Source organism: Neocloeon triangulifer, unplaced genomic scaffold, assembly GCF_031216515.1.
Source record: "Neocloeon triangulifer isolate White Clay Creek 2 clone unplaced genomic scaffold, ASM3121651v1 ptg000008l, whole genome shotgun sequence".
Classification (NCBI taxonomy): domain Eukaryota; kingdom Metazoa; phylum Arthropoda; class Insecta; order Ephemeroptera; family Baetidae; genus Neocloeon; species Neocloeon triangulifer.
In genome coordinates this window covers 934,197-961,461 of record NW_026775550.1, presented here as the reverse complement: position 1 = coordinate 961,461, position 27,265 = coordinate 934,197, and the positions used below count along the sequence as shown (strand labels likewise).

At 36.7% G+C, this 27,265-nt stretch overlaps 5 protein-coding genes across 5 annotated transcripts; 3 read left to right on the top strand and 2 right to left on the bottom strand.

The window, feature by feature from the left end:
* The first annotated feature begins 594 nt into the window (after positions 1-594).
* LOC132195003 (sodium- and chloride-dependent neutral and basic amino acid transporter B(0+)-like) lies at positions 595-19,426 on the top strand. The gene is made up of 16 exons (XM_059616684.1): positions 595-983; positions 6,945-7,229; positions 8,276-8,560; positions 16,162-16,273; positions 16,340-16,471; positions 16,533-16,693; positions 16,954-17,024; positions 17,084-17,176; positions 17,233-17,389; positions 17,451-17,554; positions 17,835-18,075; positions 18,185-18,313; positions 18,451-18,550; positions 18,604-18,701; positions 18,758-18,943; positions 19,009-19,426. The coding sequence occupies exons 1-16, from the start codon at positions 936-938 to the stop codon at positions 19,279-19,281; spliced, it is 2,475 nt and encodes an 824-aa protein (XP_059472667.1). The 5' UTR covers positions 595-935; the 3' UTR covers positions 19,282-19,426.
* A 36-nt stretch (positions 19,427-19,462) lies between these two features.
* LOC132195004 (probable malonyl-CoA-acyl carrier protein transacylase, mitochondrial) lies at positions 19,463-21,413 on the bottom strand. Its single transcript, XM_059616685.1, has 4 exons — positions 20,957-21,413; positions 20,519-20,868; positions 20,244-20,461; positions 19,463-19,898 (listed from the first exon to the last, which is right to left on the bottom strand). Exons 1-4 carry the CDS (start codon positions 21,292-21,294, stop codon positions 19,503-19,505), a joined length of 1,302 nt encoding a protein of 433 aa, XP_059472668.1. The 5' UTR covers positions 21,295-21,413; the 3' UTR covers positions 19,463-19,502.
* Positions 21,414-21,419: 6 nt separating this feature from the next.
* On the top strand, positions 21,420-22,696 carry LOC132195007 (transmembrane protein 208). Its single transcript, XM_059616689.1, has 5 exons — positions 21,420-21,620; positions 21,682-21,840; positions 21,898-22,034; positions 22,090-22,174; positions 22,226-22,696. Exons 1-5 carry the CDS (start codon positions 21,615-21,617, stop codon positions 22,361-22,363), a joined length of 525 nt encoding a protein of 174 aa, XP_059472672.1. The 5' UTR covers positions 21,420-21,614; the 3' UTR covers positions 22,364-22,696.
* Positions 22,697-22,980: 284 nt separating this feature from the next.
* LOC132195006 (ras-like GTP-binding protein Rho1) lies at positions 22,981-25,240 on the bottom strand. Its single transcript, XM_059616688.1, has 2 exons — positions 24,979-25,240; positions 22,981-24,917 (listed from the first exon to the last, which is right to left on the bottom strand). Exon 2 carries the CDS (start codon positions 24,815-24,817, stop codon positions 24,239-24,241), a length of 579 nt encoding a protein of 192 aa, XP_059472671.1. The 5' UTR covers positions 24,818-24,917; positions 24,979-25,240; the 3' UTR covers positions 22,981-24,238.
* A 131-nt stretch (positions 25,241-25,371) lies between these two features.
* Positions 25,372-27,144, top strand: LOC132195005 (solute carrier family 66 member 3). The gene is made up of 4 exons (XM_059616686.1): positions 25,372-25,737; positions 25,849-26,071; positions 26,168-26,288; positions 26,495-27,144. Exons 1-4 carry the CDS (start codon positions 25,589-25,591, stop codon positions 26,629-26,631), a joined length of 630 nt encoding a protein of 209 aa, XP_059472669.1. The 5' UTR covers positions 25,372-25,588; the 3' UTR covers positions 26,632-27,144.
* Positions 27,145-27,265: the final 121 nt, after the last annotated feature.

Here is a 27,265-nt window from a genome sequence, read left to right as displayed (position 1 = left end):
ATTTAATTGAAAAAACAGCTAAACTATATAGTTTTAGTTGATTTGTTGTTAAAATTATTGTTTAATTAAATTTTTAATTTTTAAAAGCCAATCAGAACGTAATGAAAAAAATTTAGACAGTATTAAAAACTCTTTTTATAAAAGCTGGTTTTTCTAATAAAACATGGTTTCGTCAACGTGGAAAAGTCCATAGTTTTCATGTGAACTTAAACTGAACTTTCTTTTTGTAACTGGCCTTATCAAAAATGTGCCTGCGCCGAAGCTTTTTGAGTTCACAATTTTTATCAGTCGCAATCTAAATTACACTGTTATAAAAGAATATAAGCTGAAATAAAACAAATCAAACACCTACAATATTTTTTGCGAGTACCATTTTGCACTCACGATCCTGTTAGGAGCTTACTGTGCCCACTATAATGTTAGATAGATAGTGCGTGTCCCATTCATCATCATATCAAATGCAGATAAGCATATATTGCATTGTAAAAAGTTGGAATAGTTATTCGCTGGCTCACTTCCCTTATCAGCGCCCTCGGAGGTGAATCAAGTCTGTTGATAAGATCTCATTTTTATATGTGTGCGTATTAAGAAGGATATCAGCGGGAGCCTCCCCAATTTGATCCAGTTCGACAATCAGCATATTCGAAAAGAACACGCAAGTCGTCGCTCCGACTGCGAAATTATGAATTGCGACGTGCCGTGGTGTTTTTTCAGCTGAAGTAATTATTACTTTGTGCTCCTCTCTTTCATTGACGTACAAGAGAGGTGAGATCACCTTTGTTTTCGCAAACCACACTGCAACAAAAAAAAACTCACTCTTGAAGAGAGGAAAGAACTCTTGAAGTATTGGAAACTGTCCGTCGATCGATTTGCGTCAAGTGCTGAAAAGAAGACTTAGAAATTTCGCTTGAAAAGTTTGCAAATATTGGCTCAACATGTTCCGGAAGTCCGGCAAGATACAGGAAGTTGCGAATCCGTTTCAGGCAAGTTACCTAATTGATAGTTTTAGTATCTTAATTAGAAATACAAAATAAATACAAAGTTAATTTTAATGGAAATTAAATATTACAAAATAAAATGGATGTTTTGTTGTAATTTTTAAATTTCTATCTACAAAAATGAATCGTGTGCAAAAAATAGACCTGAAAATACGCTGAACCATATTATGATATAAAATTTTCATTCATAAAAAGTTGCACGACAGTGTTTAATAAATTTCTGATGATAAAAAGTTACTCTCAATCAGAGTTTTTAAAAATATTTTATGATATGAGAAATGCTGATTGTTGTGAATCAAATAGTTATTTTTAAATCAATAAATTTCAAGAGTTCCAGTTAAATTATGATTTTTAAGCAAAAAGAATATTTCTAGTCACCATTTTTTTTTTTTTTTTTTTTTTTTAATTAAATTGAAGTTGGTTAAAAAATCCTCCATTCAGGCATTCAGCCTTGAAATCAATAATTATTTTTGCAAAAAAATTCTCCCACACATTAGAAAATAGTGTTGCAATTAAATCGAGGGAAAATTTTGCCACCGCAGATTGCAGAGTTCCATTTCCATCGCAGGTTGAGAGATTGATAATTAAGAGGTGCGACCTCCACTAGCACTCTACACCGCAGTTCCCAGTGAAATTCGCCGGCAATGAAATTGAATCGTGTAAATGAAGCCGGTTGTGGGTGTCTTTCTTTAATCTGCGTCTAACCCAGAGAGATGCTGCAACACCCCGAGCGCAGATTATCTCACAGCACAATGAGCATTTCAGCGCATTTAATATGAATGCTCTACGCACCCATTCAGCAGTGAAGTGACGGCGAGACAAAGGCTATAATCGTCCTCCACGCAATTATTAAATCCGTCTCGCGAAATTAGATGCTGCTGCTCCCGCGCGCACTCGTTCAGAGAGACAATGCTTTTGTAAGCCTACTTTACCTATTGTACAATCTCATCTCGCTGTCAGCCAGTTATAAACAACGAATTAAACTTTCCCTCTCAGAATTACTCAACCCTTTAAGTTGGCGTCGGTTATAAATTTCAATTATTTTCCCTAACATTTTCCAAAATTTACAAAATCAAAAATTAAAATTCACACCAACAATTATTATGAAAAGTTTAAAAAAAAGTCAGAAAATTGAAATAATTAAAGATTGAATATAACAAAAAAAGGTATTGACACCATGAATATTTCAATTAAAATAAAATAAGTGCCTTTTCACCAGTTTGTTGGACGTAAAAAAAAACCAGATTAATAAGTCAAACCCGTTTTCATCGAACATTCGTCTTGATTAGAATGTTGTCACACAAAATTATTAAAACCTGCTATTCGTATGGCTGCACGAACTAAATCAAATTTTCCCACAATCAGAAGTATCAAATTGCAAATCCGCGAGATATTTCTTGGGAGCAACTCTCGATTGCGCCTCCGTGTAAATCATTACACATGCAATAAATTCTCTTGCGTTGCGACAGTAATTACTGTATGAATTATTTCCTCCTGCCTGTGATATAAAAAAAATTCAAGCGAGAATTATCATCATGCGTATGCACAGCAGGTTGAGGGAGAAGAAAGTGTTTTTCTCGATTCGTCGGTGCACCATATCGCAAAATATTATGCACGCGCTAACGCACATATTAATTACCATGTGAATTCTCGGCCGCCTTATCATGAGCGTTCTCGCGCGGCGCGTGTTGAGCAATTATTTGGAATTCTCACAATGTCATAGAAATAATAAGAATAAGGGCACGTGACTGTTACGAGACAAGGAAAATTGCAATTATACATTCTTCTGGTGTCCTTTTAAATTAGAAATTACTGAGAAATCAAAACTAAAAATAGTTTTTGTATTTTATAACGGAAAAAATATATTGAAATTTCATAAATTTCATAATATGATTAATAATTGTTGTTATTAACTTTTTCAATTATTTTCCGAGCCAAAATGTATTCTGACATCTGACAGATAATTGTGTCTTCTGATTCAATATAATCTGAGACTGAAAACTACCTTTTTTGGCCTCAAATAAAAGACTTTTTGTACATATTTAATTAATATTAAATTTTTGTTTTACTATTTTGCAAAACATTACTAGACTATTTAAGAGAACTTTTTCCGCTTAAAAATTAAATTATACCCGAATTTTATTAAAGAAACTTTTCTATTTCACTAGATTTTTTTTAATTAAGTATACGGATAAATTGCAATTTTTAACAACTCTTTAAAAACTTCTTCCTATTAAAAAGCTCTGAATTAGGGGCTTCCTCTGTCTCTTGTTGAAGGTCTTTTCATTTTATATCAGAGTAAGACATCTTTCTTCTTCTTTCGTCTGGTTTTTTATGCTTTATAATTCCGGCGCACATCCTGTGTCTACCCACCGTTCGGGGTATTTTATTGTGTGCAGCACGAGTTGATTCAATTTTGCGGCTAATTACCTGACGTGGAAGAGAGAATTACCCTTTGTTCCTGTATGAAAATGAACGTGCCCATTAAAGAACAGGTGGCGAGCGGTGAAGTGGAGTGTGAGTCTCCAAATCAGGGTTTGTGCACCTCGGGCGTGACGACCAGGAGAATGAATAAAAAAAAATCGAGCAGCGCATCCCTCGAAAATCAGGACGTTTCACTTTACTCCGAAAAGAATTAAAAGTTTCTATCGTGAGAGCCTCACCACTTGTACTGTTACGGAGTTTGAATTAATTTGGCGCGACAATTGGATGATTTTGAATGGCCATTTAAAAGAGCCATTCAAGTAGAAGAGAAGAATGGCGAGGCGAGTTTTTATTTTCAAGCATAAAAAAACTGCCCATAAAGATTTTCTCTCACGGTCTTCAAAACCATAAGGAATGAATTTCTCACCATGAATATTTTGGTGACAAAAAGAGAATAATAACTGTATTTTTTCCATGCTTCATTCTTTAAATTTAATATTCAAAATTCAAAATTTGATCATTTTTGGGGCTTGGTGCTGAGAAAGTTTCTTTCTTTCTTTCAAGCTAAAACCATTATCTTGAAATTGAAACAAACTGTTAAAATTGTTTTTGTTTCTTTAATTGATAAAGGAATTTAAAGATGATGTATTTGGAGACACAATGAAAAAAATATAAAAATTGCAAATTTTAAACTTTAAAATGTGCTTTATTACTAAAATTATGAGGCATTTGAGACTCTTCTAATCCAAGCTTTTTTTATTGCAAAACTATTTTTATATATTAATTTCCTCAATTTAAAAGTTTGCCCACCATTAACAAAATTATAATTAATGCTCTTCCCCCAACTTCCGAGTGCAATTATAAAAATCAAACAATATAATGCAGCTTCACTGAGCACCCAGCGCAATATCATCAGAACTGAATAAAAATTGAAATAAATATGGAATTCTCTCCAATGCTTCCCCTGATTTTCCATTTCCTGTCATTGTCCCTGCCGAGTGTGGGTCCGACGTGTTTTGTTCAGTCGGATGGATGCTGGTGGACCACACCTCTCCGACAATCTCCGCACACAAAATGAGGCCGGGATTGTTGTTGATTCGAAATTTAACAGGCTCGACTAAATCTGTGAATCGTCTCGCCGACATATCAGTCAGTAGAGTTTTCATTTCCAATTGGTGCGTTGATATTTTTTCAATACACTCGTTTTTATTTTATTTCACGTTGGTAAGGAGTAGAAATAATTAAGTATTGACGCGTGTGTTGTTTCTGGTTATTTCTTTTTAAACGCGTGAGTTGTTTTTTGTCGCTGCTCGCGCTTATCAAGTTACTTGTACGTGGCGAACGTAATTAGTGAAGGACATGCTGCAGCCATTCATGCCGAGAGAGACAAAACACACATCCCTTTTGTGAATATCGAATATCGGTTACATGTCCTGGCTGCACACCAGCTGCCGTCACTTTTCAGATTTCCGTTCTACAATCTACACCACAACGCATGCAAAACTTTTTACAAAAGCTTTGGAAACTCCATTATTTACGCTTGCAAAAAAAACTATAGTAATTTTTAAAAGTTTTTATGCGAAGTTTACCTGTAATTAAATGAAAGTTTAGATGCTTAATAATAATTTCAAACAATGCCTGCGATCATCTTAATTTTTTTCTTTGCATGAGAAATTATTCATTATTATTCAATTAACCGGATGATGCAAAATATTGTGAAAAGTTTAAATTTTGATTTTTTTTTAGATTTTTGTTTTAAAATTGCATTATTTTTAAAATAATTCTCCACAATTTGAAGGCTTCCTGCGGTTCATGGGTCTTTGAAATCTCAATCTCAGACATTTTTAGCAAAATTCCCAAATATTCCCTTTATTGCAGATGCTGTTTTGCCAAAATCTTAACTATTTGTTCTTCTCTGCCAGCAAATTATTGAAAAAAAAACGATTCTAATTTTAGATTTTTGTTTTTAAATATCTCAACTTTCAAAACATTGAAATATTTCAAATAATTGCGTAAAATAATATAAATGATATTTTTAATTAATTAATATAATCATGTTTAATTTTCCACTTCAAGTACTAAAGTCAATGGACTCGATTATAATTATAAAAATTCAAGAGCACCAACCCGTTTTGTATGAACACAATGATAATCAATTAAGTCTTGAAAGCCTGCATGCAACTTTGTCCTTTCTGCATTATTTTAATTTTATATGCGGGCATGAGTAATATTAAAAATCGACACGGCTGAGAGTTTATCTCGCGTTACAAGAACGCACTTGTCCCCGAGACAACATGTGTTTGATTTGAAAAAAAAGGTGACATGACCGACGCACCTTGACGAGCACAACAAACGCGGCGCTCGTGATAATCGCGCATAATATTTACGCACTGGCAGTCGGAAGAAAATTATCGTCGGCACCGCTTTGCCGTGATGCAACCGTCCGTCAAGCAAAATGCAAACAACACTGCACAAAGTTGCGTATACGTACGTATAGATCGAACATAAAAAAAGGGTTGGTGTTTTTGACCGTCACAGACTGTTGACGTTCCACTCGCTCACAAAAAAAAATAACACACGGTAAAAAACCGAAGAACCTTCAAATGAATAATTAGATTTCCAAATGTTGAAATAATAACGGGACTATTAATTTTGTTAATTAATTGATTCTTAGTTGAAAATCATTATTTATGCACATATTGAGTCTTTTCAATAGTTCAAATTAGGAATGCTTTTTTTCATAAATTTTGACCAAAACTTTTTTATAATTTCTTTTAAAATGACACAGAGATAGCAAGATGTTGAGATATCTTTTAGATATAATCATATAATGAAAAACAATTACATGGTCCTGGTTGGCAATTAATTTTTTTTATAAATGAATACACAAATTTATTATAATGAAAATTGATGAAAATAATAACTTAATGAAACATTACTATTTAAGAAAAGTTCCATTTCAATAGAAATTGATTAAAATGTGAAAATTATAAATAAATATATTTTTTTAATAATAAAACTATTAATAGCTTTAAATACCGTTAAATACAGTATATAAATATTTATAATTTACGTGTGTTTGTTTTACATACAATTTAATTGTTCCTTTTTTTTATTTAGCAAAAGTGGAAATTTAACGGAAGTTTTTAACTAATTTACAAAAATCCGGCATCTTTTGTAATTTCCTTTAAAATTTATGATAAATCATTAGTAACTGGCAATGCATCAAATTCACACTTTTATAATAAATGTCCAATATATTAATAAAACAAAAATTTCTCATACAATAGCTAGCAACTCTTATGAGCGTCTATATAGCGATTTGCAGTATTTGCACCATTGAAACTTTCGCTTTTAAACAGAAACCTCTTCCGTAGCTCCAATTAAGCGTGCAGCACTCTATGCTAATTGCAAAATTGCACCCAACACAAACTCATATATCAGACGCTTTTTATAGTTATTATCTAATTATTGCTGAAAAGGAAAAGTGACCGCGCACTGATGGTTATTGTCGTTGGGCAGGTGTTGGAGAGCGAATCTGGCGGCATCCGCGGCTCGGCGTTTCGCAGCCTCGCGGAGGACGACCCCTCCACGCCCCCCCCTGCGACGACTCACCTGGCCGGCCAGGAGGACCGACGCTCGACGCCGCCGCCGCCGCCACAACCAGTCGCACCGGAGTCTCCGCACCTGTCGGAAGAGCCGTTCGAGCTGCACGTGCACGAAGTCGAGGGCTCGTTGGGATCGCTCAACTCGCAGTCAGAACAGGACGCCGACGAGGGACCATCAATTGGATTACGACTTACAAAGGTGGGTAAATTATTTAAAAATTTATTTGGAAAAGAAAAATTGTTGGAATCTTATATAGAGGTCAATCAAGCACTACGTCATATTAAATTTTTTGTGTAAATTTGATTAATGAATATTTAAAGACTATAAATTCTTTTAATCAATATCAAATTTTAAATTTACTCTAAATAAATACTCATATTTATTGTTGTTCATTTATCTATATTGTTTTTGGGGGGACTCATTGTTTTTATTGGTTTTTATTACGAAAAATAACAATGATTCCGTCCCTATTTCAATTAAAATTAAGGTTAAAACCAAATACTTGAGTTCAAATATAGGGCATTTGAAATGTAAATTTTTTACCTGGGATTGGGCCCAAGTTCCAAAGCTTTTTAAATTCATGGAGAACAAATTTTCAAATTTTTAGTCCCAGTTTAGCTAAAACGTATTGTGCAAATTAAAAATAAATAAAAAGTCTTACTTACAAAAAGACGCATGCTTGTTCACTCTTGCCAACAATTAAAATTTAAGATAGGACCGATTTAATTTCAATGTTTCAGAATTTCGGTACACCTTAAAAATTTTAAGTCAAATTTCTACTCCCTAATTTATTTTTAATTTTGCACTCTGACTTTTAAATGAAGTTACTTGCAAATTAGAGCTAAAATTACGTGCAAAAAATAAGAATCGTTTCATAATGTTACTCCAAAACCTTGGGAAAAACTATACAATCTATTCCTCTGATAATGAACTTAACACAAGGTTCTGTTTTAAGGAAATTCATAAAAATAGCAATATGATTATTGAATAAACCAGTAATAATTGGTTCAAAAATTGATTGTTTTCTCCTCTCCTCTTAAATGGGCAGAGTGAATTCATTTAACTATTTAAAAGTGTAGAAATCTTAAAAAAATTTAAAGAAACGCAAATTTCATAAAATTGTGTTCCTGGAGAAAGAAATTCATGGAAAAAGAAGGACGTCAGATTTTATAAATAATTTTAATCAATCAGTATAAATTTTTAACCATGATTTCAACAGTTCTAACCCGCTGAATTCTGTTAAGGGTGCTGAGGGCGACCCCTGGAGCTACAGCATCAGCACGCGCGAGGCCGATGTTGAGGGTCGCAGGGCAGTGAGTGAGGACCAGATCGAGGTGCACCCTTCGCCGTCGCCCGAAATGCGCAAACACGACTCCATCCTTGACGCGTGGGGTCCGCCGGCCCCGGCCCAGCACTCGCCGATGACGCCGCACCGCAGCACGCACCTCGAGCAACAACAGTTTTCGTCGCCGATGGCGTCGACGGCGTCGCTCATCTCGAGTCAGATATTCACCTCCAGCAAGGTCAAGGTGAGTGTCGACCCTTTGAAAAATAAAAATTCTTTATGCGGGCCCCTCAAGTGACGCACACCTCGCGCTTCCCGATCGGTAATTTATTATTTTTTTCCTTTTCATCCGCGTGTCGTAAATTGTTTGCTTTTTGAGCGTTGTCTGATGACGCAAGGCGAAATTAATGTTATGCGCTTCATTATTATGATCCGTCGGAAGATTTTAACGATTTTTGACCAGGAACTTCTCCGCTGATCTCACTATTGTTGAACAGGTGCGGGGTTTAGTCATGCTGATTTGATCGATTGATGAATTTCTTTAATAAATACCAAGCGTGAGAAAAATTCCAAACCAGAATAAAATAGCTGAATGGACGATTTTAAACAAAATATTTTACATCCTAGACATAAATATCTTAAAATAGGTCGAATCTTGTACGTAGCTTTTAAATGAAATAAATTACAAATTAATTATCACTAAAAAAGTGATAATATTTCTGTTATTTTTGCATTTTTTTAGTTTCAAGTTCATCATACATCAATGATCAAATGAAAATTACGTATTTCCTTAAATTTTGTAGCATTAATAAAAGTTTGAGGAAAAAGCACCTCTTTGTTTGAACTTTGGCAATGATTTGGGGCGGTGAAATTGATTTAGCGATAATTAGAATAATTTTAATCCAGGCCGATATTGAAAGGGGGGAACAAATATTTCAATCATAGTTTAAAAGAAAATATACAAAAACCGCATAATGTACTTTAATCTATGATTCAATCAATTTTCTACGCATGCTTTTGTAACTAATATGAGCTTTATTGAATCCATAAGTTTTTTTTTAATCCTCAAGTAGGAACAATAAGAAATTTTTTACAGAATTTTGTGGCAGAATAGATTGATTTTTATCATTTTATTTTATTACGTTAATTTTGATTTATTGACATTTATAATTATTGATATTAATTAGACTTCTTTTTTTCCTTCTCTTTTGTATTTTAATTTTTTTCTTTTTAGTTTTACTTATTTTGCTACAGTTTGACCTTTAATGAAATAGCATTTGAAACGAGTTGGTGCTCATGAGTAAAAAGAATTCCAGCTGTGAGAGAAAGAAGCATTTTAGCCATTGTGCAGCAGAGCCAAGAGCCATACTGAGGCGATCAACTTTGCTAAAATGGCAATGCGGATGGATGCTGGTCAGACGGCTCTACGAATGCTCGCATTATCGCCGCCGCCGCGCACCATTCTCACTCTCACTGCTCCCATTAGCATAATTCAGTTCCGCCGCGACCGTCAAACTTAATTCGAATCAACGCAATTTATTTACGCGGAAATAAAATAAATTCCATATAAACAGAAATTACACGCAGAGAGGGAAACAAATAGCGTTGAAATTAGACAATAATAATATTAATGACGATTGCAAGAAACGAGATGGAAAATGGCCTATAATTCAATAATAACAAGGACCGTTTGTATCTTTAGACTATAGTGCTGGCCTTGAATCGATTGACGTCACGAGTAGCTTATAATTTTGGCTCTTTAAGAAATTAATTAATTGGTGCGATTTACATCAATTTACAGGAAGAGCAAAAACAATTTTGAATAAGACAACCAGTTTTAAACCAAATTACATAATTATAAAATATTTTTTCCCTCTCAAGGATTCAGAAATTTTACCACATTTATTTTTCCGCTTATCATTTTTTTTTGCAAATATTTAATTTTACTTCTTTTAACATATAATTAATTACACACTTCTAATAACCAATTTATTAATATTATTATTTTTAATTAAATTATATAAAAATATAGATAAGAACATTTAATCCTCTGAAACTGAATTTTTCATTTGTAAATAAAGAAACAAGAACTTTTGTATCTTTTACTTAATGAATTACATTCGTTTCATCTAATAATTGTAAGATTTAACTAGCTCTGTCAGTGAAAAATGGTGTCTGGACCATTGTGGTTTTCGAAAGGTCCTTTCAAGGACATTGTCTTCTCCGTTTGTGGATTGACCGCAGCAATAGCGTTTGATTGTCTTTCTCAGAGAATCCAACTAAGCAGCGACACAAATTTGAGGCTTGTTTCTCTCTTCGGAGGAGAAATTCATAGCAGCATTCGAGGAAAAGCATCTCTTGTCAGAGAAATTGATTCGGACGCCGCGCATTTATATATTTATACATAGAAACCTCTCTTTCTAATAAACAGTCGAGAGTGTCGCGCATTTTAGAAAAGCTCGCCGCCGGAGAAGGACAAAATTGCTGTTGCCTTTTATTGAGAGCCGCGAACAGTAGCAATCACGGTTGTGTTTATGCAAATCGGATGAGTGAGGAGAGGTCGGAGTTAATTATTTCACTCGGACGCGAGAAGTGACGAAATAGCGTCGCCCTTTTAGGCGGAGCAACAGTACGTTCGCGTTTTGAAAGGAGTCGCATGAATACAAATGTCAATTATGCAAATCAAGACGAGCGATGATTCAATTCATTTGAAGCGCACGCTTTCAAGATCGAGACTTGAAGATAAGAAAATATTAAATTTGCTTTCTTTTTTCAAAAATAGTAAAGCACTTCTTAAATTTTATATTAAATTATTCATTTTTCCAAGATTAAATTAAAATTTTAAATACCTAACCAATTTTTTAAACAATGAGAATCGTTTTCACGAACTTGAATTGTTCGGAGCTTTTCATAAATACGATTAAGCGTCATTGTATTTTTTTTTTTTCATCGGAGATCAACGACCACAAAACCCGTGACTTTTAATGAAGCATTTTCCCCACGGCCGCCTCGGATTTCAGCGGTGAATAACAAAAAGAATGGATTTTAGAACCTTGAGTGCTGCGTATGGCTAGAAACAAAACAACTGCGATAAGAAAAAAAATTACAATAAAACATATTCCTGGCGAAGAATAGAAAATGAAATTCAAGGAGAAATGTGACTCATCAACATTTTGCAACTTATGACCTTTGCAATCACTTTTCATCTCAATTGAAATGCAGTAAATTCTAATTGAGCATCAAAAATAAAATCATTGACTTCTCTCCGGAAGTATTTTGGCGGCAGCGTTCAAGCACCTTTGCGTTCTTATCTCTGTTTTCTTACGAGTAATTTATGCACGCAGTTCGGAACTGCCACGGGGCATGGATACACTAATTAAGGAATGGCGAACAAGCAAGTGCACTTTGGCACGGACAGGAAGGAGCCGAAAAGCGGCTTTGGCGGGCGTCGAGGTAACGGACCCTTATTTGGCCCTTGCCCTCGGTCTTCATCATCAGGCGTGTGCAGCCGAAATTGCATTGTCTCCGCCGCACAAACACAAAGCGCCATTAGATTAGAGACGTGACGAAACGCTTCATTATGCGCTTTATAAAAAAAAGCGCGGTCACAATTAGCGCATTGTATTGTCGGAGATGTGCGTGGATCGGGTCGAAAACGCTGCACGATTTGCATTTGAATTCGGAGAGAATTTGGGTTCGGAAAAAGAATCAACAGCTTTCACGATCAACCAAATACCATTATTGGCTCACAAAGTTCTTGCATAAAAGAAGAAGAAAATACAGGAAATTATAGTATTTTCTATAAAAGTAAACTTCTCATTTTCTTTCGTCAATTTAAATTTTATTAAATCAAATTTATTTTCAGTGAAAAGTATTTTGCTTTGAATTCTGGTCATTTCATACTTAATAAATTTTGCCGATAAATAAGTCATTTTTTAATCAAGTCTCATTCGAGCATTGGACTCTTTAAACTTCAGAATCTTTATGGTAATTTGACGATTTAGGAAGAATATAAAATAACATTTAATGAATTTAAGATTATTAAATCTAAAATATGAAGAAAAAATTAAAAGTGACAAAGAAATTACAAATAATTTAATAGAGAATTTATAATTTGCAGTCCAGTTATTGAATATTAAAGAATTTTAAATTTATATTTTTTTTAGAAAGTGAAATCATTGGCTAAGAGTATTCGGCATAGTCAAATCAAATAAACTAACGCAAGCAGTTTACAAATACCTCGATCAATTTGTTTTTCAGACACATGCACGATATTGACACAGTTACTCTCTGGCTTCGCGTAACGCAAATTAACTTTTCAGGACACAAATAATAACAACTTGGCAATATTCTTAATATTCTCTCCTCGCACGATTTCCCCTGTGAAGAGTTTCGATTCTAGAAAAAAATATGCTTTTGAGAGACCTCGAAGTGAACTTTCAGTGGCACCGTTCGTGGTGCATGCATTTGTTTTCATTAAATGGCTGCGCGCTCAATTTCATGCCAAATTGCAGAGAAATTTCTGAGCACGCGCCTTGCAAAACGTAAAAAAAAAAATGCAATATTGACATACAAAGGAAGCAAATAATCGGGGCGACGCGATAGCACGCTTGGAAGAAGCGATTCCTATTGGCATTGGAAATGAGAAGCGACGACGCACGTTTAGCTGATTTATTATGCAATATTCTCGGACGCGACGCTTTAACCTACAAATACGCGGCTTGAGAGCGATAACTATTATTGCAGCGAAGTTCGGACACGTCCTGACCTTCGAGAATGTATGGATATTTGAAATATAAGAAGCACAAACACTAAAAAGACGATTATTATTTTAATTTAAAAATGCAAAATTTAATAGAAATCTCGTTTGATTGGAAATTTTAATAGTAGAATGTAAATTCATTTTTATTATAACTACGAAATATAAATAATTTTGTTTCATTGTTTATTATTCAAATTTAAAGTTAGCATTTCCAATTGGTTTTGACAACACTTCATAAAACTGACCTTTTTTGTGAAAGCGAATTCTTTTGTGAATTTTTAACGCGCAGTAGTTTAAGAAATAGAGCCCCTAAGAGAATTCAAGTTATTTTTAGCAATTTTAAGTACACAGAAAGCGTGGATTTTTAATAAAATTAGAGGGTATTTAATTTTTATTTTCAACATAACAAAAAAGATTATGATTATACCGATTATACAATATATTATTCTAATTAACTAAGGAAAATATTAAAAATTTTAATACTCTTTTTTTTTATTATAATTCAGTTTAACTTCTTTTTTGAAATAAAAAAAATAAACTCTCATTTTTCTCACTTTCAGGTAAAAAAATTTGTGATTTTAAACTATTCTAAAGCTAATTTAATTATATAAAAAAAGTATATGAAAATAAATCATAAAATAGGGTTGATTTCAGTTGAAAGTGGTTGAGCTCCGTTCTTTATCTTCACGGTTGAATGTTCTAAATTAGGCCTAGTTTTCGTTCTCACGTCGAGCATCCTGGCCACACATTATTCAAACACAAGTAGCTCGCGAGACGAAAACACGGACCGAGCAAATATTAACTCTCTAACCTCGTGTAAATGTGCGTTTGAGAGTGGCGTTTGAAAATTAGATAAGATTAGGGAGAAACGGGAGCAAAACGCGGCGACGGCAATTTCCACATTTCTCTGAAGGTGAATTCACGTCTCTACGAGGGCAAAAAACTCGCTTGCAGGTGCGGGTGATTGGCCACGTTGCGTCCCGAAAGGCCAACGACTCAAAATTAGACGATTTATGCAAACACCGACGCTCGCTCGACCGCCAATTCGATTCATTTTCGTGTGCCGCAAACCGAAAACGAACTCGATTAAAAAAAAAACCTCTTATGCAACAACGTGTGGTTGGAAAAAAGCGATGAAATTAAATCGAGGATAAATCGTCACCGCAGATAATGCTAATTTATTACGAAATCGGTTCGCGGTGCAATGGAGCGAAAATGCGCGGCTTCGTTTGGGTGCGAATGGATGAAGAAAAACAATTGAGAAGAAGAAGAAGCGCTGCCAAGGTCGGAGGAGGTGGTGATTTGATTGTGCCTTTTGCAGACACTCGGCCGCATCTCCTCTCTTCAGCTCGGAAATTACCACAAAAGAGGAGCTTCAAAGGATGCGCCAAACCTTTGCCCTTGTTCCGTCAAATTTAACGCCGGCCTTTGTTTTCCTGGTTTGCTATTTGCAATGAGTTGCTTAAATCGAGGCTTATTGATTGGCTCTTTTAATAAATTATCCTTCAATTTAAATTCAATGTGTTTTTTGTTATAAACAAACAATATAAATAAAGGGGGCAGGAGATCAAAAGTTGACAAACTTGACCCAAAAATAAAAACAACAAACATATAAAAATAAAATTGGGGAAAATCTAGCATTTTAAATTTATAGCCCAGATTGTAAAATAAAGATCTCAAAATTTAACCAATCCATAGTTATCCTCGGCAACGATCAAAATTTGCTTTTATTGTTGTGATGCGTGAACCTTGGACTAAATAATAATCACAACTAGCAAGTAGTTCATACATATTTATTTTTTGTTATTAAAATTATGGTTTTATTCTTCTTTTTAATAAAATTGGGTTAAATAAGAGATAATTTAGTCTATTTGGGCCACTTTACAAAAATGAAATTCACCAATTACTTACTCCTCGATTCTTACGTGCAAAATTACCGCATTACACTTTTCCGTCAAGTCACTCGTTCTGCACAGCTTGAAGCTTTTTGTCCGCGCCGACGACAAAAAAAACTTGGCAATCCGCGCGCGGAATTACGCAATTAAGGTAAAATTCAATGTCACGAGCGCGTCGATTAAAGTTTTTTCTTCCTGCGAACACGCGCAATTGTCTTTTATTCCGCAACAAATGCAAAAAGATCCAGCTCGGAATATAATATAGAATTTTCACAACGTCTGTGTCGATTGGCGCCGAGTGGAAATAAATTTATAAATTAGATTCAGATTGTGTTTTGATACTCCGGCTGCTCAAACTGTCGCGGCCGAGTTTAATAATAAGCCGTGGCCAAAGTGACCAGGGGCGATTATAACGAGAAAAATTAGTGCCGGCACGAAGCAGACCAAAATAACAGTTAATTCAATCGAAAGACCGGCCGGATTTCAGTGCTTATTAAATATACGAAACCGTATATTAATCATATGGTGTTTGCGATCACGGCTGATGAACATGCTTATTTGAAATGCTGATGAGCAAGGGATTAAAAAACTCTTCCTGATAACTGTTTTGAAAAGATAACAAGAGCTGTAAAATTAGATAGTGCAGCTGCGTTAGTCTTCAATCAATCTTTAAATTGAAGTATAAAAAAAAAGAAGTAAATAAGGGAAAAAAATTTGAATAACACAATTTAATCGTTCAATTTTTAATAAAATGTTAAACGTTACAGTTTATTGAATTGGAGAAAAATTAATTGGTCAGGAAAAAAATCCAAATTCATGTTTAAAAAAAGTAACGAAATAAAACAAAAATGTTTTAAGTGAAAAATTTGTCCTTTTGTAAATTGCTGAGAACTTCTATTATTTTTATTAAAAAGTAAATAAAGAAATTAATAAAATCACACAGACAGAAAATTAAAGAACGCTGAATTAAATATAAAAAAAAAATTGCTCAAAAAGCGCAAAAATTTGATAGTAAAAATATTATTTGAAAAATAAAAATTCTTAATTAAAGACGGCAAAATGTGTGCGAAATAAAAACTCAATTACTGTTGTGAAGGTTTTTGTCGTTGAAATTAAATAGTGTTCAATATAAAAATATAATTATAAAGATAAATTTGTAATTCTGCATAATTTTCTTGCTTGTTTCAGTTAAAATTAGGCTGGCTGACTGGCGTGGCGTCAATTTTAACCGCGATTTCGGCGGCAGTGTCGTTAGGCAACATGCTTCGCCTCCCCCGTCTAGTCCTTCTCCACGGCGGCGGTGAGCAATTTTGAATTAAATCTCCCAATTTAAATAATTTCTAAACTGGTAATCGTATCGCGACAGGCCCGTTTTTGGTCGCCTACTTGGTGATTCTCGTGGTAATTGGCCTGCCGTTGGCCTTCCTGGAGATCGGCCTTGGCCAGTTTTGTCAGCAGGGATCGCTGCAGATCTACCGAGCTGTGCCTCTGCTCAAAGGTATTTTTTGCACGACGAAAGTGGTGAGCAATTTGGCAATTATTTGTATTATTTGTTGTAGGAGTGGGCATCGTCAAGTTGATCGCGAGTCTTTTGATGAGCGCCTACTACCCAGTCATCATGGCAATTTCGTTTTTCTCGCTCATCTGGAGTGCCAAAGGACCGATTCCTTTCACCGAGTGCAATCAGAAGAAGTTCAGCTCGCACTTCTATGATTATGTGGTAATTTTTTTTATTACATTTAGTTTTAAGATTAACTTGTCAGTGTTTTTTTTCTAATTATAATACATTTGTGCATCAAAATGAATTATATTTGCTTATTTTTATGCTCAAATCATTATTTTTTAGTTAAAATTATTATTTATACCGTCACAATTTTTTCAAAAACAATGGAGATTGGAAAAAAATCAGTGTTTTAGGTTTTATATTTTTAGTTGAAAAAATTTAATTTAATTGATGCTATTTAAAATTTCTTCTTTTAGGAATCCGAAGCTTTGACGATGTCAAACACAAACAACACGGAAGGGATTCTACAAGGAGAAAACTGCTTGAAGTATGAAAATTTTGATATTTTAGAAAATTAATTTTGCATATTTTAATTTTTTTTAACAGCATTACTATTTTGAAATCACCTCAAGAAGATGCAATGTGGCTAGGAGTGAATTATGCGCTGCTATTTCTTCTCTGGGCACTTCTCACTTTGAGGTAAAATTAATTTGCATTTTTAAGTTGTGATTAATTTAAAACTCTTGAAAATTTAGTCAGTGGGGTAGCACTTTGTGGCAGCGAAGAACGATGCTGCTGACAGTGCCCGTCGGATTGGGACTCTTGATTGCCATTTTGGCCCAAGCTGCCTCTCTCGATCTTGGTTCGTGGCCTTTGGATTGGTCCAACTGGTCTGGACTTTTGGAGCCCAAGGTGGGAATATATTTTAATCAAGGGTTAATTATTTTAATTAAAAAATTTAAATTTATTTCAGATTTGGTACTTTGCAATGGTGCAGGTGTTTTTCTCAACGCAGATTGGGTTCGGCGTCAATATCACCAACGCAGGCAAGATCTTTCCCAAGAAAAATGCATTTTGGTGAGAATTTATTTTATAATAAAAATTTATTCACCGATTTCATTAATTAAATTTACTAGAGCTTGTAAATTCTAGATTGACAAAATCAGCTTTTCCCGCATGTTCAATGCAAATTTTGAGGTTGATTTGTTCTATTTTGAGAAGAAAATGTTTTAATCGCATTAGAAATTTCATTTAATAAGAAACAATCATCATCAAATTCAAAACCTAATTGAATTCTGAAAATTTTCTTCCTTTTTGATTTACCAGAATGTCTGTTATTTGAAATTTTTAATTCCAGGGTTGCACTGGGCATGATTTTCTGCAACATAATCGCCGCCCTCGGTGCTGTGTGGGTCGCGTGGTTGTGGCTCAAGCGCAGTTCGGTGAAGCCTCCAACGAGTCTGAAGTCGGACATTCCCGAATTGGTCGTGCTGTCCCTTCTGTTGGACTACGCCGGGTACACGGTGGACATGCCAGACAAAAGGCTTTGGGCGGCTCTGGCCTGCGCTCTGCTTCTGATCGCCGGCTTCGTCAGCACGGTGAGTTGCTTGCGATTTTAATTTCAACGCGAAATGACCGGTTACGCTGATGAGCGGATAAACGCACGAGTGCTTTCACTAGAACGCAATTTGATACATATAATTGCAGACGTCGCTGCTGTACTCGGTCATAACGGCGATCGCTTCCGAAACACCTGCCGAGAAGCTCCGGCGCTGGCACATTGTGGTCGCCGTGTGCGCCGTGGGATTTGTGGCCGGCGTTTTGATTTTTGTTCCTGTGAGTAAAATTTTTACACCGCCAATTTTTTTCATGTCACAAAAATTTAAAATAAAATGAAAGATAAAATTTGTTGCGAAACTTGAAAAAAATGAAGTTTTATTAGTAATTTTGATAATTTTATTTTAAATTTTTAGGAGAAAATAGAATTCGTTCACTTGCTGGACCACTACGTCATTGGGAGATTAATAATGGCCACTTGCATTTTGGAGCTTATCGGATTTGCATGGATATATGGTAAGAACTTATACAAATTTTATCAACTGTTTTTTCCAAATTATTATTTTCAGGATGCGAAACTTTGTACAACGATTTTGAATTTGTGCTTGGCCAAAAGATGAACAAAATTTGGAAATTCATTTGGATTTGTGCTCCCGTAGTGTTACTTGTAAGTTAGAAATTTTTTAATAAGTTTTGTATTGATTAAATTTTTATGAATCACAGGCAGTCGAGCTTTGGTCCATATTTGCTCTCCCGTTGAATGGCCTCCCTGAGGGCCAAGGCACTCAACACCCTGACCCGGAGTGGGTGACCATCACGGGTTGGACTATTTACTTGTTGATGTGGGTGGTGGTCCTAGGATCGGCGATATGGACGCTTGGCCACCAAGTTGACTACAATTTCACCGACGTAATAATTATTTTTATTTAAAAAAAGAAAAAATCTATTTAATTATATATATATTTTTTTTTTAGAAATTGAGGAGTTCGATAAAGCCGACGTCGAAATGGGGACCTGCTGACCCTCTGCACAGACACGGCTGGGTGCGGTGGCGGACGCAATTTTCCACGACAGGGCGAAAGGACTTTACCCTGCGCAGAAGGGGCACCAGGGACTACACGCACTCGGCGAGGGCTTCGCCAAACACAACGCTCGTCAGAACGCCAAAGAAGGCCAATGGACCTTCGCCCCTGGCCACGTCGACGCCCGTCGCGCCCATGCCCTGGCAAACAAACCCGTCTCCGTGACAGACAAAAGCAAGAAGCAGTGCATTTCGATCCTATGCACACCGTCAGTGCCAATGAGTGAAAGATAATTACTAGTGGACTCTAGTGTGTAAGTGCGCCGACTGATTTTGTAATAAATATTTCTAACAAATTTCAAACCTCAGGTGTTTAAATTGATTTCATTCGAAAGTATAGAACAAAATTTAAAAGATTAATTTTGACTTTTATTATTTAATGCATGTTTACGACGAATAACTGAAACTGGTGTCGTAAGCTTTGCTATTGACTTGCTTCAAAATCGCTCTCAACGATTTGCCCGGACCGCATTCGAAAGTTCTCGGAAAGCTCTCCCCTTCCGGCCGCTCGAAGAGCACGTGCAGAGTTTGTTCCCACTTCACTGGTTTCACAATTTGCAAGGGAAGTAGTTTCCGAATTTGTTTGGCGTTGCTGTAATACTTGCCGTCAACGTTCGAGTGCACATAAACCAGCGGATCCTGCACCTGGACTTTCCTCAGGGCTGCTTTGAAGGGTTCCAATGCGGGCTCCATCAGAGGGGTGTGGAAGGCGCCGCTGACCGGAAGGCGCCTCACTTTTCTCAGATTAAATTTGGATGCGTTTTTGGCCAGAAAATCCAAAGCCTATGGGAAGGGAAAATAATAAATTAAATTTTATTTACAAATTCAAAATGTAAGGATTAGAGGGAAAAGAAAAAGAGATATTTCAAAAATTAATTCTATTGGGACACAAAATTTAGAATTTAGTCAGGTTTTTATTTCTTAAATTAATTGAAAAGGTAATAGAATGACCAATTTAATAACTTTCTCTATATATAAAAGGATCTAAATCTTGTACTTTTTAGTTTAATTAAAAGTTTTTACTTCCAATTAATTGAATTATTAAAACTGAAGATCAGAAAATATTTCAACAAAAATAAATTTGCCAATTCAATTAAGTAAATTACATTAATATTATACAAAAATTACCTCAACGTTGCCTGCGACAACTTTGCAATGTGGGTACAGATAATTAGCCACTTGACAAACAGGTCTCTCTATCCTCCTTTCCAAGCAGTGTTCCACAGCTTTGTTGCACGCAACTCCCAATTGAGAATCAGGCCCGTAAATGACCGTGGCCATTCCCGAGTTGACCATTTCGGACGCGTACTGCATCCCCTCGGCTCTGGCCCTCACCAGTTTGATGGCTAAAAATTAATTGTTCAGTTTAAACGTGTTTTCTTTTCAAATTCAAGGTACCGTACCACTTTCAAAAGATATTGCTCCGGCAAAAATGAGGGCTGTGATCTCGCCTATGCTGAAACCAGCTGTGGCAACACATCCTTCGATGGCCGAAGGTCTCTCCTCTTTGAGCCACTCAACGGCCGCCAGTGAAGACACAACAACCGCCGGCTGGCAATACTTGGTTTCGTCCAACTTGTCCTTGGGACCTTCGAGGCAGAGTTTCAGGAGGTCGTAGTTCAAAATTGAGCTGGCGGCTTCAAAAAGGTCCTGCACCAAACGGAACTTGAGGAGCTCCTTACACATTCCCACGTACTGCACGCCCTGACCAGGGAAGATTAGGATTGATGTGTCTGAGGGATTTACTTTTGGCCTGAAATTTAAAAAAAAATTTATTGCAATAAATATACAGGGCTAATAATTTGAAATTAAATTAATAATTTTTTTACTGAAACACATGCCTAAATGCATGACCAGCCTGGTTTCTTTCTTTGAGGCGCCTCTCCAGCGACGGGTCTTCTTTGTACGGATTCGTTTGCCATGTGTGGTCCGGGCCTAGAAAATCTTGCGGGTATCCGACGGTCGAATGTTTTAATAGGTTTTGCACCTCTTTTGTGTTCAGGTCTGTGTCACCTCCACCGTCGGCAGGAGGTTCTTTGTTGCCTCTGGACCCTCTGGCGTAACTTCGGCAGGAAAGCTGCACCGCCGAGACTTGGCTCTTGAATATTTTACTCGACTGATTGTAAAAGTTTATAGCTTCACGGTAGACGCGAATCCTTTGTCCAAAAACGCCGGACATTCTGCGAAATTCGGAGTACACCACGGATCGGAAGATGAGGCAATAATAATCAATGCACAGCCTCGAACATAAACTATCGTAAACAAAAACACGTGCCGCCGGCTGAAGGGGAAAGGGGGCGTGGCGCGCAAAAAAGGTCACAACAAAAAGTTGCTCGGACGTGGAGCAAAATTGAAAACGCTTCGCAGCACCTTGAGTTTCAATCTGGTGTCACAGCATCCTTGCAGATGAGGGAATTTTCGACCTGAAAGGGCGAGCAGAGTTAATAGATTGGAGAAAAGTGACGAAGGAAGACCGGAAAATAAAATTTTTGTTGAAAAATGGCTGTAATTATTTTCCCGACTCGGAAAAAATTGGCGTGATTTACATAAAATTCTCGATTTGCAGCCTCAACAAAAAGGCAAGCAAGGCACGAAGGGCCAGAAGCAGATTGTGGAGGAAAACATTGCAACCCTGAGCTTTTACAGAAACATTGCCTTAGGAGCGACTGGTGCTTTTGCCCTCGTCACTGGCATCTTCTTTGAAATTTTCACCACCTCAAATATTGTGAGTGAATTCAATAATTTTGGCGTTGTCACGTTATTGATAATTACAAATTTTCAGATATTTTTCTTGATTGCCTCTGGAATTTACACTGGCTGCTACATGTTCATGGGAATGATGGCGAGAGCAACATTCACCGAGTCAGGGCAACTCATCGACTCGGGACTTGACTTGAACATGCAGGACGGAGTTGCCGAGTAAATTCAAAATCTACACCGCTGAAATATTAACTAATTACTATTAATTTCCCAGGCATGTCAAGGACCTTGTCATCCTCACAGCTTTTTGCCAAGTATTCTCTCTCTTCTCAAACTACAGCTGGTTGTTCTGGCTTCTGGTAAAATAATTTTACACGAAATTATATAATTGTTACCACTCAACAATCTAGGCGCCTGCTCGAGCACTTTGGCTTCTTTGGGGAAGCGTCATCCAGCCGTGGCTCACATCGTCAAATGAGCAGCAGCAACCAGAGATGGACGAGAAGAAGCAGAAAAAATTGGACCGGAAAATGAGACGCATGCAATAACGGAAATAAAGAGATGTTCAAATTTGCCAACCATTACCTCCGAATATTTTCAATAAATTGGGGGTTGTAATAATAATAATGACAGTTGACTGAAGCTCTGGTCATGTCCAGGAGCAAGTATGTCTTAACTCTGGAAGTATCTTAGCCATCCTTTGTGACATATCTTTGATACGGAAAGATGTCTTGCAAATAATTGTACTTAAAAATTTGCCACTTTACTCCGATCGGCTTAATTATTTCCTTATTGGTCTTATATAAGTTCATTTCCATAGCTTTACACAATTAGTCAGCGTCAAAAGTGAATGCGTCATGCTTGCATTATTTTTTTTTTTATCTTGGACCTGTAAATAACAAACACTACCAGCAGACAATGGGATGTTTTTTCAACGACTTTCCTTATTAGGATAATTTTCGTCATTCTGCTTCACATTTAATATTATTTCTTTGGAGATTTTTTTTTAATGTTCCCATGTTATAATTGCTCAATGAATTTGTTTCAATTTCCACAATAAAACAATGGAAACAGAATAAATGTTTGTACTTTGGTTCAATCAATCAAAAAATAAAAGATTTCGTTTTCCAAGGGATATGACTGTGTTGAAATAAAACATTTGGTATCTTTGAAAACATTTTATATTTTCATAACACATTACAAAATATGTATTTACTTATTATAAAATAGCTTTAAATCATCAGAGATATTTTAAGGTATTTCCTCATTCATTTTGCTCAGCTAAATTAGAAACACAAAACTAAACGAGTTTGAATCAATTTCGCTTTTTTCCTGTTAGTGCCAACCAAAGATTAAAAAACAGGGAGAACTAAAACATTTGTGGCAGTGCATGTGACGGTACAACCAATTTTGAACAGAGACGAACAATTAAACAGAAATCAAAGGAAATTCAATTAATTTTGTGTTAGCGGACAACATCTTTTTAAAGTTTCATCTTTTTTTCTGGAACAATGAAATACATATTTCTCTTTGTGCACGAAATGAATTTTCAAAAATAATAAACATCGCTTGCTCCGAAAATTCAGCTCTTATATAGGTCTGGAAGATTTTTTTAGTGGATTTTCTCAACGTGTTTTTTTTTCTCAATAATTTTCAGCAGTAATGCAAAGCCTAAAGCTAGAGAAGATAAATAATAATATTCCTTACAACTACAATCATCAAAGCATTTCGACCCTTTCAGGCGTGGCATTAAAAGAGACAGACGCTACAGGATTCCATAAACATTCACTGGATAGAGTCGGAAACACAAATGGGCGAGCAGCTCATTCGGTTACATTAAAAATTAACCTCGATATAGTATTATAATAATAATCATTATCATTATTGAAATAGCAGTGTGTGTGTTAGTAGAAGTCGACTATAATTCCACTGATCCTTGCTGTATGTGTGTGTTTCGAGAGGAAGTACAAGATTGATTCATTCCATCTTGGCAAAAATAGAAAAATAATTACAACTGCATATTGCTCTAATCATAGTACAACAACAGCGATATTCAAAAACTTCGGTTGATAGAAACCTTATGCGAATCTTACTCGAGCACATAAAATTACCAAGAGTTTCCTTTTCGTTCAAGCACCAGATCCGGGCTGGCGGTTGAAGAAAAGCTTCGGACCTCGTCGTGGCTGCACCCACGCAAATTAGCAAGGAACAAGAGGCTTGACCAAACTGGAGGGCAATTCCAAGAGGCTCGTCCAGCCGATCGACTGATCTTTTGGCGTCCCGGAATCGACCCTCCAGGAAAACCGAATTTTTGTGTGTTTGTCAGTGTGGATTTTTTTTGTTTGTTTAGTACGTTTTCAATTATTTGTTATTGATTTATTTTGTTGCAGCAGTATTAAAGAGACGACAAGAGAAGGAAGGGTTTACAGCAGACAGCACTTGCTCTTCTTCTTCTTCTTGACTTGCAAGGCGGCCCTGGTGGCCGTCTCGAACACCTCCCGCACGCCCTCCTTGCTCTTGGCCGAGCACTCGAGGTAGTCGAACGCGTTAATTTTCTCGGCCATGACGCGGCCCTCCTCGGGCTTGACCGGCTCCTGCTTCATCTTGGCCAGCTCCTTGATGGTGTTGGGGTCGTTGCGCAGGTCCTTCTTGTTGCCCACGAGAATGATGGGCACGTTCGGACAGAAGTGCTTCACCTCCGGAGTCCACTTTTCCGGGATGTTCTCGAGCGAGTCCGGGGAGTCGATCGAGAAACACATGAGGATGACGTCCGTGTCCGGATACGAGAGTGGCCGCAGTCTGTCGTAGTCCTCCTGGCCGGCCGTGTCCCACAGGGCCAACTCGACCTGCTTGCCGTCCACCTCGATGTCGGCCACGTAGTTCTCGAAGACGGTCGGCACGTACACCTCGGGGAACTGGTCCTTGCTGAAGACGATCAACAAGCAGGTCTTTCCGCACGCACCGTCGCCGACTATGACCAGCTTCTTACGGATTGCCGCCATGATTGCTGCTCCTTGTTATGGCTGCGCTTATCTGGACCAGCTTTCAACCGCTCTCTGGCCTTCAATACGCCGCACCGCACCCCTCTCACCTCGTGCGCCCCTGCAATAGTTCAAGACACAACGGATTAGTCGGTCCGACGTCGTCGATCGCCACTATTTACGTGTCAAATTCGCCTTTTTCTCCAACAGGAAAATGAAGATGAACGGTCCGTCGGGTGTATTCACTTGAGATAATAATTAGCTGCCAACACACCGGCACGCCCTGCCGACGAAACCGCCCCGATTTTGCCACCTCAATCTCGAGTCCCGAACTCAAATTTGAACTTTTTCTTCTCCTTTCGGTACTCGAGGGTGAAATGTGTCGAAATTCGGCCGTTTGTCGGCTGGAGGACGGAAATAAAAATCAAAAGGAATTTGACGGGTGCGGCGTTAGGTTGGCAACGAATGCGGTGAATAAGCTTTGGAAAAAACGACCACCCGCGATTGGCGCGCCGCCTGCACTGAAACAGCCGAAACCACGCTCGGCACTCGGGCCGCGCCCCTTGTCCTTGGGCGACCAGCTGGCCGACCCGAACGTAGGTTATTCCCGAAGATTTCGACCGATTTTACACAACAGCATGAAGCCAAATTAGCGAACTAAAATTAAAATGAGACCAAGCGACGAAACAACGGCCACACCGACAGATAGTGATCGCTTGCTACGCCTACCCGGCCTATAAATAGCCCACGGAAGATAAAAATCGGCGGTCGGATAAACGAAAATTCGCAGCCATGGATATCCTGCACATGATCTCTGATGTGCTCAGCATTATCACCATCTCGCTATGTCTCATCCTTAAAGTTCCTCAAATCCTTAACCTTTACAAACTCAAGTCAGCCAAGGGCATGAACCTTCCTGGTCTTTTCTTGGAGTTGACAAGGTGAAATTTTCATGTAAAACTCTATGTTTAAAAATTTACTTTGTTTTATGTTTTGATTTTTTTATAATAATATTAAATTGAAAATAAAATTATTTGTTCTTTTGATTTCAGCTACACTGTCATGACCTGTTACAACTACTGCAACAACTATTCGCTCATGTCGTACATGGAATATCCGATCATCCTATTCCAAGAGCTCATCTTGATCTTCTTGGTTCTGAAATACAAAAACCTCGTCAACACCACCAGTATCGCCGGCTTTGGAGTCTACCTGGCAATTTTGGCAGCTTTTGCTCTTAGAATTGTGCCCACGGTTGTTCTCTCGTTCATGGCTGTGAGTATAAATTCTGGTTGTCACACTTTTGTACTTTTAAGGCTTCAATTTACGCACGAAGAGTCACAATCTTTACTTACAACCCTTCTTTTGCAGCCCCTGTGCACTCCAATCTCTGCCTCCAGCAAAATTGTCCAACTCGTTGCACTTCTGCGTAGCAAAGACTCCGAGTCCATCAGCGTTCTCACATGGTTCCTCTCTGCCTTTACTAACTTTTGTAAGTACCTCATTATCATTTTCTCTCAATCATCGAAAGAAGCAAAAATTTGTTTACAAGAAATTTAATTAAAAAAATATTTTCATATAAAAAAAGATTATAATCTTTAAGAAATTTTTGTTAATCTAAAGAAATAATTAGTTTTTATAATTTTAAACCAAATTTAAAAATTCTTGCAAGTGGTGATGGAAAAATAATTATTTCAGCACGTATTTTCACCATCTACTTGGACTCGGCCGACTTGACTTTGCTGACGAACTTTGGCATTTCCACATTCCTGAGCACCTCCATGATGGTTGCCACCATTTATTACAAGAACCCAAAGAAGGAAAAAGAATTCTGAAAAGTCATCACTCTTTTGACAAAAAGCATCACTACTAATCACGCTTGCCATAATTTTTTCTTATCTTGTTGCTAACGTTTTTTGTTTGTTCCTATTATTTTTTTTGTCACTTCATTGAAACGAACGAGTCTTCGTTAAGATTGATTTATTCTAATCAGACGATTATTTGCTCACTTGACGTTTATACGCTTACGCAAGCAGAATTAAATATTAGTCAATGTATTATTTTATGAATGAGCATTGGGTATGTTGAACGTACCCTTGACAGTATTTTTTGCCAAAGCTTTTTTGCCTAATTTTCGCACTGGACTGTTTTATTGACGCCCTTTATTGCATCACAAGTATTAGATTGAATTTATTGTAAATTTGATGTTTAGGATTTATTTTACTAAAAACTGATCAAAAATGCAAATATTTTGCTCTCTTGTTGCTAGCAATAATATTTATTGAATAAGGCTGTATTTTTATCATTGAAACACGAGGAGGCTAATAAAGAAATTTTACCCATCAAAATTAATCGTAATTTTTTTTTATATTAAAATAATTTGAGTTAGTTTTAAGCATCACTTTTATTGCAAATTAAGTGAGAAGGATGCGGCCAATGTTGTGGCGCTCTCGCTTTGCCGCATTTGAG